Source organism: Labrus bergylta, chromosome 3 (assembly GCF_963930695.1).
Source record: "Labrus bergylta chromosome 3, fLabBer1.1, whole genome shotgun sequence".
In the NCBI taxonomy this organism is placed as follows: Eukaryota; Metazoa; Chordata; class Actinopteri; order Labriformes; family Labridae; genus Labrus; species Labrus bergylta.
This window is the reverse complement of record NC_089197.1, coordinates 26,565,138-26,581,202: the sequence shown is the minus strand read 5'-3', so window position 1 is coordinate 26,581,202 and position 16,065 is coordinate 26,565,138. Positions and strand designations below refer to the sequence as shown.

Genomic DNA, 16,065 nt, shown 5'->3' with positions numbered 1-16,065 from the left:
AATAAATCCTAAAGGAAGAGAGAGAGAAGAATATCATTTACAGATATTTGGTTTCAATAGAAAAATCTGGGCATGGTGCACCTTTCTGCTGAGAGAAATCTCTTGGTAAAGCTCGCCCTCTAGTGGTAGGCTATAACACCTTCAGGTAATAATATTATGATGGTTTCATGCTTTAAAAAAAAAAAAAGATTGAAACCCCAGCAGTTAAACCACTATGAACAGACTGGGCTCACATCTGTTTACTGCTCTGACTTGAAGTCTCTTAGAACACATGTAACCAAAGAGCCAACATACTCTGTAATAGCAGATAATCAGATAAGGCAGCTTCATAGTTTATCATCAATTACATTGAAATGTGAAAGAACAAAACAGGAAAGTTACATTCAAATAACAATTTATAATAACGCAGGAAAGAGGTCACAATGGACAAAATGCCATGTCAAGTGTAGCCTAATTTATTTTTCTACTATCTGTCATGATTTGGTCTGGTTTTTTGTTTTTTTTCAGACTGTAGATTTCCTTGTTTTAGTTTTTCTTATTCTTCCCTAGTGTTGCTAGTTTCCCTTGTGTTTCCTTTTTTATTTTGTAATTTGTAGTAGTGTTTCTCTCTTTTCTAGTGTGGATTGTTTAATTCTTGAGTTCTCTGTGTCTTTAGTGTTTTGTATTTTAGATTGTAGTTCTTGTCCTCAGTGTTTCTTGTCTTGTGTTTTATTCCTGCCTCTGTGTGTTTCCCTCAAGTTTGATTGGCCTCATTGTCTTCACCTGTGTCTGATTACCCCTGTCTATTTCAGTGTTCCTTCCCACTTGTTGTCAGTTCATTGTCGTATGTTAGTTGTTGGATGTGGTGTGTTACTTGTTGGTCTTTGTCAGATGTTTCCAGTGTCAGTATTTCCTTGTGTTTCGTCATGACTCTTGGTTCTGTCCTTGTGGATTTTTAGTTGAATTTTGATTAACCTTGCTTGGGAACTTAAAGAAGTAAGCCTTGTTTTGCCTTTTGCCTTTTTTTGTTTAAAATAGATCGATTTCTTTCTGCACTTGGGTCCTCCTTTTTGTTTTTCAACACGTACCCTGACACTATCAGTTTTATCGGTGGAAAAGGATCGCTCCATAAGCCTTCCCATCAATAACAAAAACACGATTTGTTGTTGTCCAAAATAATTATGCAAGACCCACCTCAAAAAACACGGCAACTGTTTCTGTGTTCTTTTGCCCAAGAGATCAAGCTGGGACTGCGGACCACGCTAAGGATTATGGCGTAAAATAAGAGATGTGGTAACATCTGTGTGATCGCATTACAAACTGTGAGAATCTGAGACGATCATACACTTGTGAAATCTCAGCGGTTCAACTTGTTTACGCTTGTTTACTGAGCAGTTGGCTTGGCCACCAGCTTTTTGTTTATGCTCTCTTGTATGGACGTGGCATGAACTTTTCCACACTGACCAACATCTCTCTTTTTAGTGGCACATCTCGACAATTGTGGAACTGATTGCCATATAGTAGGGTTCAAACATCCGTGGGGGCCAGAGAATCAAACCTGAACCCTGAAATCGGGCTCAAACATTTCATGTCCAACTCAAGAGGAATTAGAATAACTTCTGATAGTCCCTTAGCATTTCGACAGCAGCAGGTAGCCCAAAATTTTAAGCAGTTCAGTACTTAAACTGTAACTAAAATTAAATTACCATCAGTGTCAGCTGTAGTTTCTGTTAATTGCTTTTTTTCCTCAAATGGTAGCACGCTGATATGCTAAACCAAAATAGTGACCATTGAAAGTATGATCCCAATACATAAATATTCTAATACAATTATTTCATTAAAATGAATACAGATGTGACATTTATGTATTAAAGTGTTATTATTGATACAAAGGTCCTTGTATCAGTTCCTGACCCTGATTAAGGCCACAAGCTGAAAGTCGTCGGCCTTTGTTAATAAAGTTGATCTTCTTACTACAAGTGTTGCTGGAGCTTTTTGACCTCTTCAAGCCTTTCACTCTTCATGCACCTTGATAGTCAGTGACATTGTGCAAGAAAATCCCGCTCTGCTTCTTTAGTTTTGAAGTCATTTTTTTCTCCTCCTGTCTTTACTTCTCATCGCTCCTTGTATAGAAGAATACTCACTGGCATTAGAAACTTTCCTCAGTTTCCCAATATCTGGGGGTAGACTGTCATACTGTCGTCACAGGAATATTTCAGCCCATCTGCAACTACTTCAAGACGCCCACGTACACAACCAGCCGCTAGAATTTCTCTGCAAGGAACACTGTCCAGAAGGTTTCGGGAAAGACGACTTGAGCAACAAGAGGCTCCCGTGCAGAGGTTTGATGTGTTCATTTCAGGGAGGTAAAATACAGTGTGGCCGCAGAATGCAGTGACCAGATTAGACACATCATTATGTTAATACTTCACTGTGTGATGCCTGAAAAACTCAGGTGGAGATAGAAATAACTCGACATATTAAGAAAGGATAATTGTCTTACATTAGTGACATCAGTAACTATTTTGGCCTGCCTTAAGTTGACACAAACACCTGCATATATACTGACGATATGAATGCTTCACATAGGCAAGGTATTATATCAGTTTGTCCAGCAATAAAACCTACATCAATGTTACATCAGCTCCAAACTATTATCCTAAATTGATTTCTGCTCTATGTAACTGGCAGGCTTCTGTGTTGTGTTGTGATAGTACTGAATGATGATGTGACACCAGGATTCTTTTCAATGTCCACGTTTTATTATCCGGCCAGGAAAAGCACATAAAAAAACATAGAATGTAAAACCCTCCATGTAACTTCCCAGTCCACTCCAAGATCCTATAGAGAAGTACAGCGCGTTAGATCTAATCAAAACACCAATAGCTAGCAAAAGACATAACATTGTGGGGAATAAAAATATGCACAGAATAAATAAAATCAAATAAATTAAAGAATGGATTTAGATTTTTTTTAAATAATGGACACCCACCTCTCTCACAGGGAATCTTACAAAAGGGGCAAAACAAATATAGCTTATAGAAATAACCAAAGGAGGGGCTGCAAACTATAACACAAGTTCTTCATAAAGTAACACAGTCCTCTCAGAAAAACACAAAATAGACAATTGCTAGGAGCATATTTGACCCTATTAGGCTACATCTACTAACATCTACCCACAACCAGTCGGTAATGTTCACCTAACAGGCTATAAACTATCACCACTATAAACATTTTTTATAAACAACTTGCATGGATTTCCTTTTCAGTGGCAGGTAATTAAAACGCAAGGCTTACTTATATAACTCTTGATTTTCTTAATACCGTCAGGAAGCCTCAATTTTATATCATATGCTGCTTTTAATTCTGTTAATTTTCTTTCTTTTAATGTAGGCCTATGTAGGCTCTTAAAATTGGCCCATATGTTGTCGAAAGATAATAAAATAAATAAGTAAATAAAACATATGGAGGAGGATGGATTCATGAAGTTTAAAAAAGACTTAGTTAGCGACGTGACTGATTTAACACAGGGTCTTCTGAAACCTATAAATGTGTGAGTTCTTTCCAATGTTAAACGCTTCGGTTTCGCGTTTGGTTAAGATTGACCTGCCTGGGCCGCCGTCGCAGTGAAAAACATTGACAAGCAGCTGTTCCTTCAGTATTAGTTTACAGAGCTCACGTGTAAGATTTTGCATCGTTTAGTGTAACCGAGTGTTGCATAAAAGACTCATTTTTGTCACTAATAAAAATAATGGAGCCTGCTATACAAATAAAACCCGGTAGGTAAAATGTTCGTGCAGCGTTTTGACGATAAATATAACAGTCGATGCATGCTAATGTGGGCTAGTTGTCCTTTAAGGGTTTGCTAAAGCTGCTCGGTGTTGCTTCTCTTGTGTTGAATTTCTCTGCGTTTTCTTTCCAGGGGCGACTAAATGGGACATTCGTCAGAAAGTCTGGGACTACATTGAAGAAAATAATCTGGCCAATTTCCCAAGACCTGTTCACAACAGAATCCCAAATTTCAAGGCAGGTTGGATCATCTTAATTGACGCAGCAGTTCATTATCTGATGATACTAATTGATTCAACTCACTGGTTAATTAACTCTTCAGTCACTATTTCCGTCCGTTCATGTGGAAATAGTTGTGAGGGCAGTTAAAAGTGGCTCTGATCAGACCTGCTTTTTTAAGCATTCAGGTTTTATTAACTGTGACTTGTTACATGACTCTGCAGGAGAGACCACGTGTAGGCGACACTATGCAATACTGTATTGATCATCTACTATACAATACAAATATAAATATTTCAAATTGTAAACACTGAGAGCTATTGTTAATGAGACAAACTACAAAATTAGACTAAAATATTACAAAAAGTCTAATGTGAAGAATCACAAGTAAGATGCTCAACCAGCACAGTCCAGGTTCAGCAGCACTGAATATTGATAATTTAGGCAAACATTATTTCTTTGATACGTAAAACAATTTAAATGCAGTAAATACAAGCATAGCTACATTGCAGAAACCAGGGCATCAGGTTTGCATAACAAATCATGACTGACGTTTTTTTTTATGATTAATTGCTATCTTGTCTATTGCGTCTATGTATTTCTTTTACCATGCGCTAACTGACCAGGGTGCAACGCAAGCATGCAACAAGCTTCCAGACCTGCAGGAGTTCAAGTCCAGCCAGACAGTCAAAGTTAACCCAGACAGACCGCAGCTGCAGGCACGCTTTGTTACTCTGGAAGTAAGTTGACTATTTTAGCCTTCATGCCTTCCTCTCCTTTCAACCAGGGTGCTTTCACAGCCTGCAACAAGGTGTCTGAGCTGCAGGTTTTCACCAAGACAAGTGAGGTGAAGGTGGATCCTGATAAAACTCTGGAAGGTGTCCGGATGGCAGTGCTACAGGTAGCGCTGCACTGGGGGGCGATGACATAAATAAAAACATTTATTGCAAATATTTTATGACCATTTTATCTGTTTTGTAATCATGTCAATTTTACCCACACATTGGAATAAGAAATATTGTTAAAAATGATTCTGGAAAAGGATTTCCAAACCCAAACTCCCAAACATAAAACTGTATTTTTCTGTATTAGATCCTATTTAGGACCCATACATGCATTTCAACATCTTAACCTACCTATTTGCTATTTGAACCCTCAATCACAGGTGTTTCTTCCACTCCCATGTTTGCCTGCAATCATAGTTAAATATGTCTCGTGGCTAATTTCTGGTGTAATTCTCACAGGCACAGAAGACTCTGTTGGTCCCAACTCCTCGTCTTCGTACTGGTCTCTTCAATAAGATCACTCCTCCTCAAGGGGCCACCAAAGAACAGCTACGCATATGTTCTTCTGCTCAGGTTTCAATTTGTTGATGTTCACTCTTGATTCATTTTGGTGGATTAGCCCCAAAGTTTAACTTTTTTTTCTTCCTGTCCTCTGAACCTCTTCCTCCAGGGTGTGAAGGACTTTAGTGTGCCTGTTGGCCTGGATGCAAAGGTGAAGGTGGACTTGGTGGTGGTTGGCTCTGTAGCAGTGTCAGAGAAAGGTAAGTGTTAGTCTACTATCACACTGACTCCAATTGATACTGGGAGCTTAAAGATATTTTAAAGAGGAGATTTTAAAGTCCTTTTCCACCTTTTAAAACATTCCCATGTGGTCTAAATGAAACATCTGTGCTGTGCTTTGGTTAAAATATAACATGAACCAAGCACCAGAGGAGGTTTGTGACCCTGTATAAACCAGCTCTCTAGAATGCTCCGTTTTGGGGTGTGTGTCTCTTTAAATGCAATGAGCCCCCTCTGAGTTTTCCTGGTAGACATCTCTTCTCTGTATCGACAGTAAAATGGCAGACCTGCTTAAAAGTTATGCTCTAGGTTCGGGGTGGTCCATGGGTGGAGATATCAGTGGAGGGGGGTATTTTTTTTAACCAGAATCCCACTGTGACATCACAAGGAGAGCAAATTTAAACTGGAGCTTTTGTCTCTGTGTTGTAAGACTTATGCAGACCACAAACAAAGGATTTATTTCACATTTTGTTGGTGGGTAGACACTCAGGTTACCCAAATATGTGTTCATAAACACTGTAAAAGTGGATTTTTCACAATACGTCCCCTTTAATGGTCCAGTGAAGGTTGTTGAATTATGCTGTTTCATACTGTAGATCAACATATCTTTTCAGCTCAAGACAAATTATTTGCCAGAAAGATTGTAAAATATTAGACACATAGTTACCCACACTCCTCAAAATAAATACATCAAATAAAGAATGTGATGCAAATGCTGGGTTATTTCTTAATGATACAAAAACTATGTGTATCTGTGATATTATATTTCATGAAATAAAATGCAGATCCAAAGGCTAGAAGTGTAGTCCTAACTCACATAATGAATCACCTTGATAAAGATCGTTCCTGTCTTGTCTTGCAGGAATTCGGATTGGAAAAGGAGAGGGTTTTGCTGACTTGGAGTACGGCATGATGGTCTCAATGGGAGCTGTGAATGAGTTTACCGTCGTGGTCACTGTTGTCCACGACTGTCAGGTTAGTCAACTTATTGTATTGTCATTTTATATATAGAGATCTGAACAATTTGTATATTGGATCATTTATGATTATTATTTTCTGTAACTCTTCTGTCAGTCAAGATACAGTTTCCTGCTCTTTGAATCACGTTATCAGGGCTTTCCTCGAGCCAAACAGCCGTTACTCCCTTAATAACAGCTGGCTACATTTTTTTCCATTGTAAATTCTGATTTAAAAAAAAAAAAAAAGTTTGCCTGCTTTCCCTGCCCATTTAAGAATCTAACTTGCTCACCTCTGCTAGAATCATCGAAATTATGAGGGAAATGTTTGTCCGTTGGTGTTAACTCTGCCCCTCTGTGTGCAAGTGTGGGGAAGTGGCAGCACTCAGCTGAGAGTGCTGAGTGTGGCTGCAATGTGACGCCTGCCTTCTATTCCTCTGTCCACATGTAAGCTGTTGGTTTTAGGGTCTGATAAAAAGGCTCTGACATACCGCAAGGTGCACCACAGGGCGCATTATAAACGATACATATAATGAATTAAACAACAGCGCTACTAAACCAAGTCACTGAGGCAGGGAGAGAGAAAGACTGAAGGGAACAGTTTTTTTTTTTTTTTACTCTACAGTCAAAGTTTCCAAGATATTTAAACTATCTGGAGTGTATTGAAAAGGGCATTTATTTCAACAGTGTATCTACTTAACATAAAATACATAAATGCCTCTATGCAATATAAACGTCTCACATTTCATGTTGGGCTGTTATTTCAGGTTTTTGGCTTAGGTTTTAAAGTCTTTTTTTTTTTTTAATTTCAAGTGTTAAAGCAGTAAACAGATTTATCTCATGAGTATTTTATTTTATATTGAAATACTTTTTGAATGAACATGTAAAAACATATGAAATCATTCAACATGAGCTTCATACAGGAAGTAGCATAAAGTGTTGCCCCTAGCGGGCTACTTCTTCCCACTGGCTGACTGCTCCTTATGTCTGTGGAAAGCCAGGCCCTGCTTTATCAAACAAAAATTTAATTTATACCATATCACTGAACATGTTGCTCCACATGCAGCTTAATGGGACCTTTTGATCAATCTCATCAGTGTGGTATTTGTGCTCCCAGGTTGTGGAAATTCCAGATGAGTTAAGAGAAAGTCACGACCTGACTGTGGACTACATCCTCACACCCACCAGAGTGATTAAAACCAACTGCCAGTTCCCTAAGCCACTGGGAATCATCTGGACTAAGGTAAATGATTTAATAATTTCTCTAATGTGTGGTGCTTTTACAAGTCAAAGACACAGACAAAAAGGGACTGACTCACATTTCTGATGATTGAAGAATCTTTATGGCCATTGATTTTGAATATTTGCACACATTTAATTAAACAATAATCGGGCAGTAGAGGTCCTCTTCTGAATCACATGTTCTTTTTGGACATTAATAGTTCTGTAGTGATCTAATACTTTAGCAGCTGCCTGCTCATTTCCAAGTCTACAGTCTTTGAGTTGAAACAAATTTCTCTGTCCTGAATGCCATTTAAAAAATGTACGGTAACCTTTTCTTCTTTGGACACTGCCCTCTACTTGACATGAGTTGATACCACACCTTGTAAGAGAACTGCTCGGTTCTGCTTCTGTTTGTATCTCATTTCTCTTTACTGTAATGATTTTACAGTATTAATCCTGTAGTCTCCCTTTTTATTTCACTCTTGAATTTTCATTAATTTATGGGATATATAGAGTGTTTTGTCTATGTTTATGCATGAATGCTTAGACACATACTTCCATCTATAGAGAGTGTTGGGTAAAAACAGCTTCACAAAAATAAAACTCAAATGTCTTAAGTATTCTTTGAAAACAGGCCTTAAACTGTGTCTGATTTACTGACACTGAGTAGTTGTGGTGTTCTCTCCACATGGTGGTTTGTCTTTAATTAGACCTGATGGAGGCATTATCTTCACATGTACAGAGACTGTGTGTAACCTCTTGGTTCCTTAAGACAGACTGGTAAGTAAACAGGACCCAGTGACCTCACTGGCAGGAAGGCCATGTCTGATCATCAAAGGCTCCTCTGCCCAGCCAGCTTGGCTCTGCAGGGGCAGGGGAACGACGGGTCAAACAGGCCAGTGTAAAAACAATAGCCCTGTATATCCTTTACAGGACTGGTCAGCATCAAAGGCTGCCAAGACACTTACAGCCCCAACAAACCAGGAGAGCAGGCTTTATTTTTAACTGCTTCGGAAGTGAAATGTTCTGCTTCTATAAAGAGGGTTATTACTTTAGCATGAGCAGTGGGCAGGGTGGAATAATACCAGTTAATGTGTCAGCTTTGTTATTAATTTAACTCTTCTATAGGTACAATGTGTTGGCTCAGAGCAGGGATATTTGTTTGTTTTCTATGACCGCTCTTCCTTTCAGCCTCACTGAATATGTCCCGTTGTGTGTTTACAGTTGAACACAGAAAAGCTGCTGAAGATCCCCATCCTAAAGAAGCTTATTGCTCTTGAGGAAAAGGCCGGAAAGGATGTTACACTGGGGGCCCTGCCTGCTTCACCAGAGCCAGGTCCGCGCACGATTAGACCCACAAGACAAACTAGACAGAGGCCAAGACAGGATGCTGAGGGAGATTTCAGGCAGGAGAGAGCAGTGGACTCAGAACAGAAAGCCAGACAGCGTCCAGCTCGAGTGAGGAAAGAAAGCAGAGGAGATGCAGGTAAAGAGGGTGAAACCAATGAGAGAAGAAGGGGTAAAAGTGGGGGGAACTTTAGGGAGAAGGTCTCAGAGGAGGGTGGAAGTGAAGCGTTATCTCAACGTAAGCTTCCTGTGAGTGTGACCACAGTTTACCTCGGGGGAATCCCTGCTGGGCTGCGTGTCAGTGAGCTGAAAACGGCCCTCAGAGAGAGGGAGGCAACACCACTGAGGCTCACCTGGCAGGGAGCTCAGCACAGGGCCTTCCTAGACTACACTGACCCCCAGGCTGCTGAGCAGGCCCTAGAGGCTCTGCAGGGTCTCAGTCTGAACGGCAGCAGTCTGCAGGCTGAGCTGGCCAAGAGCCAGCGGGGAGGCAAGAGGTCCGGACAGGACAGGAACCGGAGACCAAGACCAACAGCTCCGAAATCCCAACCAGCACAGCCGGATACTGAGAGTGCCGTCGATGTGGTGACTGAGCCATAGAAGTGAAGAAAAGTTATGTACCTTAAGAAAACTTTGGTTTGCTTTAAAGAATAAAAAAGAAATCTGGATTTAATACAAGTTCAGGTCAGTTACATGGACTTAGATAATAAGGTTAATGAGCTCGAAAAAAAGAATAAATAATAAATATGCAGTTTCTGAATCCCAGCATCGTAACACATTTCACAAAGTATTTTTTTTTATTATTTAACAATGATTAACCAAACACCTCTGTGCCTTGTTTTTTTCGACACACCTCCTGGTGAGTGTATCCCAGGAGCCCTTCAAAACCAAGGACTGTATCCACTGTCTTTAGTGAAAATACAAGGATTGACTCTATTCTATTTTTACAACCAGTGTTAGCTTCTTCTATAAGGTCATGTTTTTATGTTTTTCTACTTGAACCACGGCCATGGGCAAAAGAGGGACCCATTAGTTAGGAAGCTGATAGCGCTACCATGTGGTTATTTCTATTTTTCATTGGAAAATTTAGATTCCTGACCACTGGATGTTATCAGTAAAGTAAGAAATTCATGATCTTACATTTCTAAATCCATATAGGCCAAACCAACATTGACCACAGATTTTCCACCAATTCCCTACCATTCTTCACTCCTTGACAAATTGATCTATCCAATTTGCCATAAACCTTGCACAGCGCAAAGCACTCCTGAGTCCTTTACATTGTGCACATTGCAGACACTAAAACATCTAAATGTATTTCATTTCTAAATAACTAAGAGTTTTGTGTGCAGCCTCACTAGAGCTGTTATTTTTTATTGTATTTGCATACTGTACTTTTTAATTGGCTTGGGTTTTTTCCTGAAAATTTCAAAATAGATGCTGGGATTTTAAACATTTATATTTGTACCTCCTTTTTAACAAAATACATTTATGCATTTTGTCTAGTTAGGTCAGTTTTCATTTCAAGTTAGCCTCATCGTTGAACAGATAGGATGCACTAACATGTCTGAATAGACTATTAGAGTGTAAATACAGTCTGTAAGAGATTACAATGTTCTCTATTAAAACTTTGAATTCAAGAATGACTTGCTTATTGTCTTTATTTTTTCAAACTGAGCAGTATCTTTATTTGAGCATAAGTGTCAAACCACTGATCAAACATACACGTGTATATATAAGTCATTAATAGGTCAGCTTTCTAACTATTACATCAGCAATTTAGGCAAACCCTAATTTTCTTCTTTTGTTACAAACTTTATTTATGCTGAAAACTAATGGCTGCCTTGCTTTGAAAATACCTGCAGCAACAGTGGCTGCACAGGAGATTAACTGAATCTGCGGTACCAAGAGTCCAATACACATACAAACCATACAAGCCACTCCACCCCTGTTACCTTCTCATTCCTATCACCATACAACTGTCCTTTTTGCTCACATGCACACAGCGTGTCTGTCTGCACAGAGCTTTTTATGGACCTGTCATCCAGGCCTGGTGAGTGGAACAGCTGTGGAGCCCTATCTCTTTCTCCCTGAGCCCCTCCAGAGCACTAAACCTCGACTAGTGTCATCAGTTTGTTAGTGTGCTATTCCACTGCTGTCCAGCCTGCTAACTACTCGATGGCACACCGATTTTACCAAGTTCAATCAGTGGTCATGTGAGATTTTACAGCTACACTAGGATTTAAACAGCTTGAATACGACGTTGCATACAGATTTAAGTTTGCATCAGTTTTTAATAATTAAATGTGGGAAATACTAAAGTGCAGCCCATTGTGGTTTTGTACATTTAGAGCGCTGTGAGTCACTTTCAAAACCACAAATCTCCCTGAAAGATAGGCACATTTAGAAAAAGTCTTAGTAAGACCCCTAGTTAAAATAGTTATTGACTACAACAAAGACAAAGTTAGAAACTAGTCTAATGTGCCTTTTCTAATAAAACTAGGAGTTCTGCAGTAATGCTATGTAGGTTTAAGAGACTTTTATTTACTTGACACCCATTAGTCACTGTAGGATGTTTATATTCCTGAAGCCTATTCTGTCAACATTTGTATCTTATTCATTCCCAACCTATTCAGCAGACAGATCGTTTGGGCATAAAAACTTTTCAATGAAACAACTGTGAATGCATCAGAGCAAAAGAAGTGCTGCGTGTTGTTAACCTTTAACCAAACATGATGAGATCCCTGCCTCTGATTTATTACGCCCTCGTTCCTTCGAACACACGTTCTTGCTGTATAGATGCAATAATATGATTGACTTTTAAAACCTTCTATTGGAAATATATCATCAATTAAGCATTGTTTTGTGGAAGATAAAATTCCATTAATTTATTGCCAGTTAAAATGACAGGCATGAACTGCCTTTCAGCTAAAAACAAACTCTGGCCTCAGTCATGAACTCCAAAACACCACTGTGATATTCTTGAACATGTTTCTGTGGACCTATTGTCGCTCTGTAGCGGGGACATTATCTGCATGTTGTGCTTCAAATATTTTTCTTCAGTGACACCAAAGATTGATTGAACTAAATCCACATGAATTTAGATTAATCTCCCTTTTTAATTAGATTCTTTGACAACTTAAACGTATGTGAGAATCCTGGTCTGTCATTTTAAATAATACAATGTATGAAGGAACAGATTGTTCTTAACCTTTCAAGTCATTTTTTATTCTTACTGATCGAATAAAGAAATCATCACCAGTTTTAAATCTACATAGATTTACATTTTTACTGGAATATTTATTTGCAACCAATCTTTACTTGTAAAGTTCCCATTAAATGTGTGTCCAGTCACTTTTACAAAAAGAGCAGATCTAGGCCATGCTCTTTGTTTTATTATTTCTAGAGATGCAATGTTCCACAAATTCATTCATGGTTGTGTAATGAAATCGACTAATATTTTTTGTGGGTTTAGGCAGAAAAAGCCCAACAGATAAACTTTTATTCATTTTTTTTTAACAAATAATTTGTATTAAAGCCTCAACATTAGCCCTCATTGATGGAGCCTTGCTAATTTTCCTGACAATATACAAGTTTACAGTGCTGAAAGTACTGGTCTACATAGATGTAACACAAATGACATAACAGTGCTAACAATATATCCTCAATTCTCATTTTAAAAACAAATAAAAAGCGCTCTGACAAATATTGCCAATAAAGCAAAAACCTTGGCCAATTCGCCTGAAAATTAAAATATAAAGCCCTACTGAATAAATAAAAGTTGCGCTTTTAGGCTTTCAAAAAGTGCCTTCATCGTTTGTACACAGTAAATATGGACATAAATATGCAATGTCCAAAAGAAAGTTCAAAATTCAACGCTGGTATGAAAGTCCAAAAAGGAAAACATGGGCCTCAGTCTAATTGTCAAAGAAAAAAAGTTCAAGTTCAGATGTTGTAAATTGACGTGGACATTTTTACAGGGGCCTACTTTAACACGAGGAATAAACAAAGTGTGAAGTGGTAGTGATCCGCTCTGCAGGACTTCGTACCATACAACAGCAGGAATTTATGCACCCAGTCTGTATCCCGCTGCTCGATGCTGATACCATGAAAATGTTTTATTATTTTATATTATTCTTATTATTATTGATTTGAGTCATGGTTGACCTGCCTCCGCGTTACTGTATGAAACAGTACGTAAAAGTAGTACAGTGAGCTCTCTCCATGCAGCGCCGAGGCTATACTTTCTTTGTCTCAGTGGTTTTTTTTTTTACTTCAGGGTTTTTCTGGTCTCGGTTTTGCTCTGCTTCGAGTCTGTGGCACCGTCCGCCGTTCTGCTGAGTGTCCGTTAAGGCATCACATGACGCAGGGCTTGATGTCCTGGTAGGATACCTGCTGGTGGTGGTAGTAAGAGCTGCTGCTCGGTGTGTGCATCGCTGAGGATGTCATGGCATTAAACGAGAAGACGAACTCCTTCCGGTCACACATGCTGGGGGACTGGGAATGGTACCGAGGAATACCTGCCAGATAAGGTAAAAGTAAAACACAATTAAAATCTATATGTCACACCAGGGAGGTAATCTGAGATTAGACTGAATATCACCATAATATTTAGACCTCTAAACAACAAAAAGGAAATATTTTACAAGGCCTTTATATTTTTAACTATTTACCTCCTAGATTATAACCTTTAATTTCTTTAATTTTGTTGATCATTAGTTATAAAACACTTGTTAACATAGCCTATAATAATACCTTAATTAAAATAAAAATTAACAGTCTTATATCAGTGTCTTGAAAATGTTAAATTAAATGATAGTGATATCCTTAATAAAAGGTCCTGCTTGGGGAATTTTCTCACCTATTCTAATATTTGTATTTTTGCTCTAAAATGAACTTTTTCTGGAAAAATAATAATGATACTTGTCTAAAAATTATGTGTTCAATTTGTAAAGGTTCGATAGATTCATGCGTGTTTATTCCTCGTAGACCAGGAATCCATTTAGCAAGAACCATTTAGATAGTCAAAGTGGGGAGGCGGACTTGCAGGGCTAATTGACAGTGGCCCTCTTGCACGCCATTCCCGAAGGACTCAGGGCCTCGGGGCGAGGCAGGCTGCTCCTAACCGCGCTTGTTTTTCTTTGCCCGGAGATTGGCACAGCTCTAAACTGTCCCGCCAGACTTCAGTGCATTTTTTTTTATCCTAGTTTTTTTTATTTCATTACATCTTCCAGAAACTGAAATTGTGCAAGTTTAAAACCTCTGGTATTTTGGTTTTAAATCGGAGAACTATGTCATTTATATGACTGACTAAGTGAAGATTTATGCAGTTTTCTATTCCTTTTCTATTCCTTTCATGCCCTCGATTTAGACTTTGTATTGCACCTTTGTAAAGATACACAAAAACAAACAGCAATGCATTGAAATTATAACTAGAGATTGCCACGGCTTCCATTTGGCACAAAAGCACAAATCTTTGTACAATCAGTACTTCGCGGAGAAAATATTATTTAGAATTGTTTGCTTTTTGTATAAAGAACTCATTCTGAGTAATGTTTTTTCCTGTAATTTAAGTTATGTCTAAGCACTTCTATTGAGAACATGTTCTACTTTTACGCACGATGGCACAATTTTAAGGCGAATGCTGCCGTTGATCTTACCTTGTAAATCTGTGGTGCTGTGCCCGTTCTGGTGCAGGTAAGGTTGCTCCAGTGAATGTGTAGGCAGACTCGGCTGCAGCGGGTTGGCCCCTGGATTACAAGGAGACAGAGGCTGCTGTTTTATGTAGGAGGCCCCGTTATTTAGCGAGGCCGACGGCGCGGGAGCCCATGCAGAGGCAGAGCTCGAGTAGACGGAATGAGGCTCCATGACCCCTCCGCTGGTGAGCAGAGGGGAGCCAGAATTGTCGTGGTGGGGATAATCACTCCCTGTGGAGCCTGTACAACTTCCCATGTAGGAATGTCCTCCGTTGGTCGATAAGTGAGACATGGTGTGTCCGGACAGACCCATCCCGTCCATATTACCAGCCAAGTGTCCGTTCATCATCCCGATCCCACTGTCCAGAGACAGGCTGTTGGGAGGACAGGACAGACCCCCACCGCTCCCCTGGAAGTTATAGGACTCGGGAATGTGGTTGAATCCCAGGCCGTTCATCATGCTGTACATAGGTTTTAGCGCCTGACACTTGCGCCTGAAACCCCGGGGCCTCCTTCTGAAAGAGCCCTCCTCGAACATGAACTCACTAGCCGGGTCGATAGTCCAGTAGTGGCCCTTTCCTGGCCGGCCGAGGCCCTTAGGCAGCTTAATGAAGCACTCGTTGAGGGACAAGTTGTGACGCACGGAGTTCTTCCATCCCTGGTATGAGCCCCTGAAAAACGGGAAGCGGCTCTGGAGGAACTGGTAGATTTCACTGAGCGTCAGGCGCTTGGTTGGAGAGCTCTGGATAGCCATAACTATTAAGGCGATGTATGAATACGGAGGTTTCTCTGGTCTGCGGATCCCCGCGTTTGTCTTTTTAGTTTTCGTAGTGGAGGAGGCGGTTTCCATTACCGCCGTCTGTCCGTGCGGCTTTTCCGGAGCAGACATCGGGCTGCTCTGGGCAGGCTGCGCGGGGGGCTGCTGGACCTCTGCCGTCATTAGATTCAATTTAATCTTCGAGATTGCAAACAAAACTGTTGATTTCCAATTGTTTGAAATATAAACACTACAACCACGATACTAAATCAGAGGCATTAAGCGCCGAAAATAAAAATAAGAAAAGGCTGACTGAAACGAAACTTTACGCACAAGTAGGAGGCGAGGCTGTCTTCTTAGCAGACTTCTTCTCTCTGATAAAGTCCTGCAGCAGTCTGAAGCCACACCGCCCTGTACGCGGCGTCCGAAATAGGATAAGGAGCAGAACAGGAGCCGCTTTCCACTTCAGTTGGTGTGTTGTCGTGCGTCCGAGGAGCTCACTTTTTACTTATCTGTTGCCATCAGCGCATTGG

General features: G+C 39.8%; 2 protein-coding genes across 3 annotated transcripts; one reads left to right on the top strand and one right to left on the bottom strand.

The window, feature by feature from the left end:
* The first annotated feature begins 3,595 nt into the window (after positions 1-3,595).
* Positions 3,596-10,725, top strand: mthfsd (methenyltetrahydrofolate synthetase domain containing). 2 transcript variants are annotated; one of them, XM_065953056.1, is made up of 8 exons: positions 3,596-3,758; positions 3,902-4,005; positions 4,614-4,727; positions 5,232-5,345; positions 5,443-5,533; positions 6,415-6,527; positions 7,626-7,751; positions 8,957-10,725. In XM_065953056.1, the coding sequence occupies exons 1-8, from the start codon at positions 3,731-3,733 to the stop codon at positions 9,677-9,679; spliced, it is 1,413 nt and encodes a 470-aa protein (XP_065809128.1). In that variant the 5' UTR covers positions 3,596-3,730; the 3' UTR covers positions 9,680-10,725. The 2 variants fall into 2 exon arrangements, with proteins under 2 accessions (XP_065809128.1, XP_065809127.1); XM_065953055.1 differs by lacking the exon at positions 4,614-4,727 and adding an exon at positions 4,775-4,888 and having other exon boundaries at positions 3,597-3,758.
* foxf1 (forkhead box F1) lies at positions 10,723-16,056 on the bottom strand. Its single transcript, XM_020634490.3, has 2 exons — positions 14,740-16,056; positions 10,723-13,599 (listed from the first exon to the last, which is right to left on the bottom strand). Exons 1-2 carry the CDS (start codon positions 15,713-15,715, stop codon positions 13,436-13,438), a joined length of 1,140 nt encoding a protein of 379 aa, XP_020490146.1. The 5' UTR covers positions 15,716-16,056; the 3' UTR covers positions 10,723-13,435.
* Positions 16,057-16,065: the final 9 nt, after the last annotated feature.

Coding starts and splice junctions, on each gene's coding strand:
- mthfsd (XM_065953056.1), top strand. CDS start 3,731: ATGGAGCCTGCTATACAAATAAAACCCG. Junction 5,346..5,442: donor GCATATGTTCTTCTGCTCAG/GTTTCAATTTGT, acceptor CTCTTCCTCCAG/GGTGTGAAGGACTTTAGTGT. Junction 7,752..8,956: donor TGGGAATCATCTGGACTAAG/GTAAATGATTTA, acceptor GTGTGTTTACAG/TTGAACACAGAAAAGCTGCT.
- foxf1 (XM_020634490.3), bottom strand. CDS start 15,715: ATGACGGCAGAGGTCCAGCAGCCCCCCGCGCAGCCTGCCCAGAGCAGC. Junction 13,600..14,739: donor CAGCACCACAGATTTACAAG/GTAAGATCAACG, acceptor CTTATCTGGCAG/GTATTCCTCGGTACCATTCC.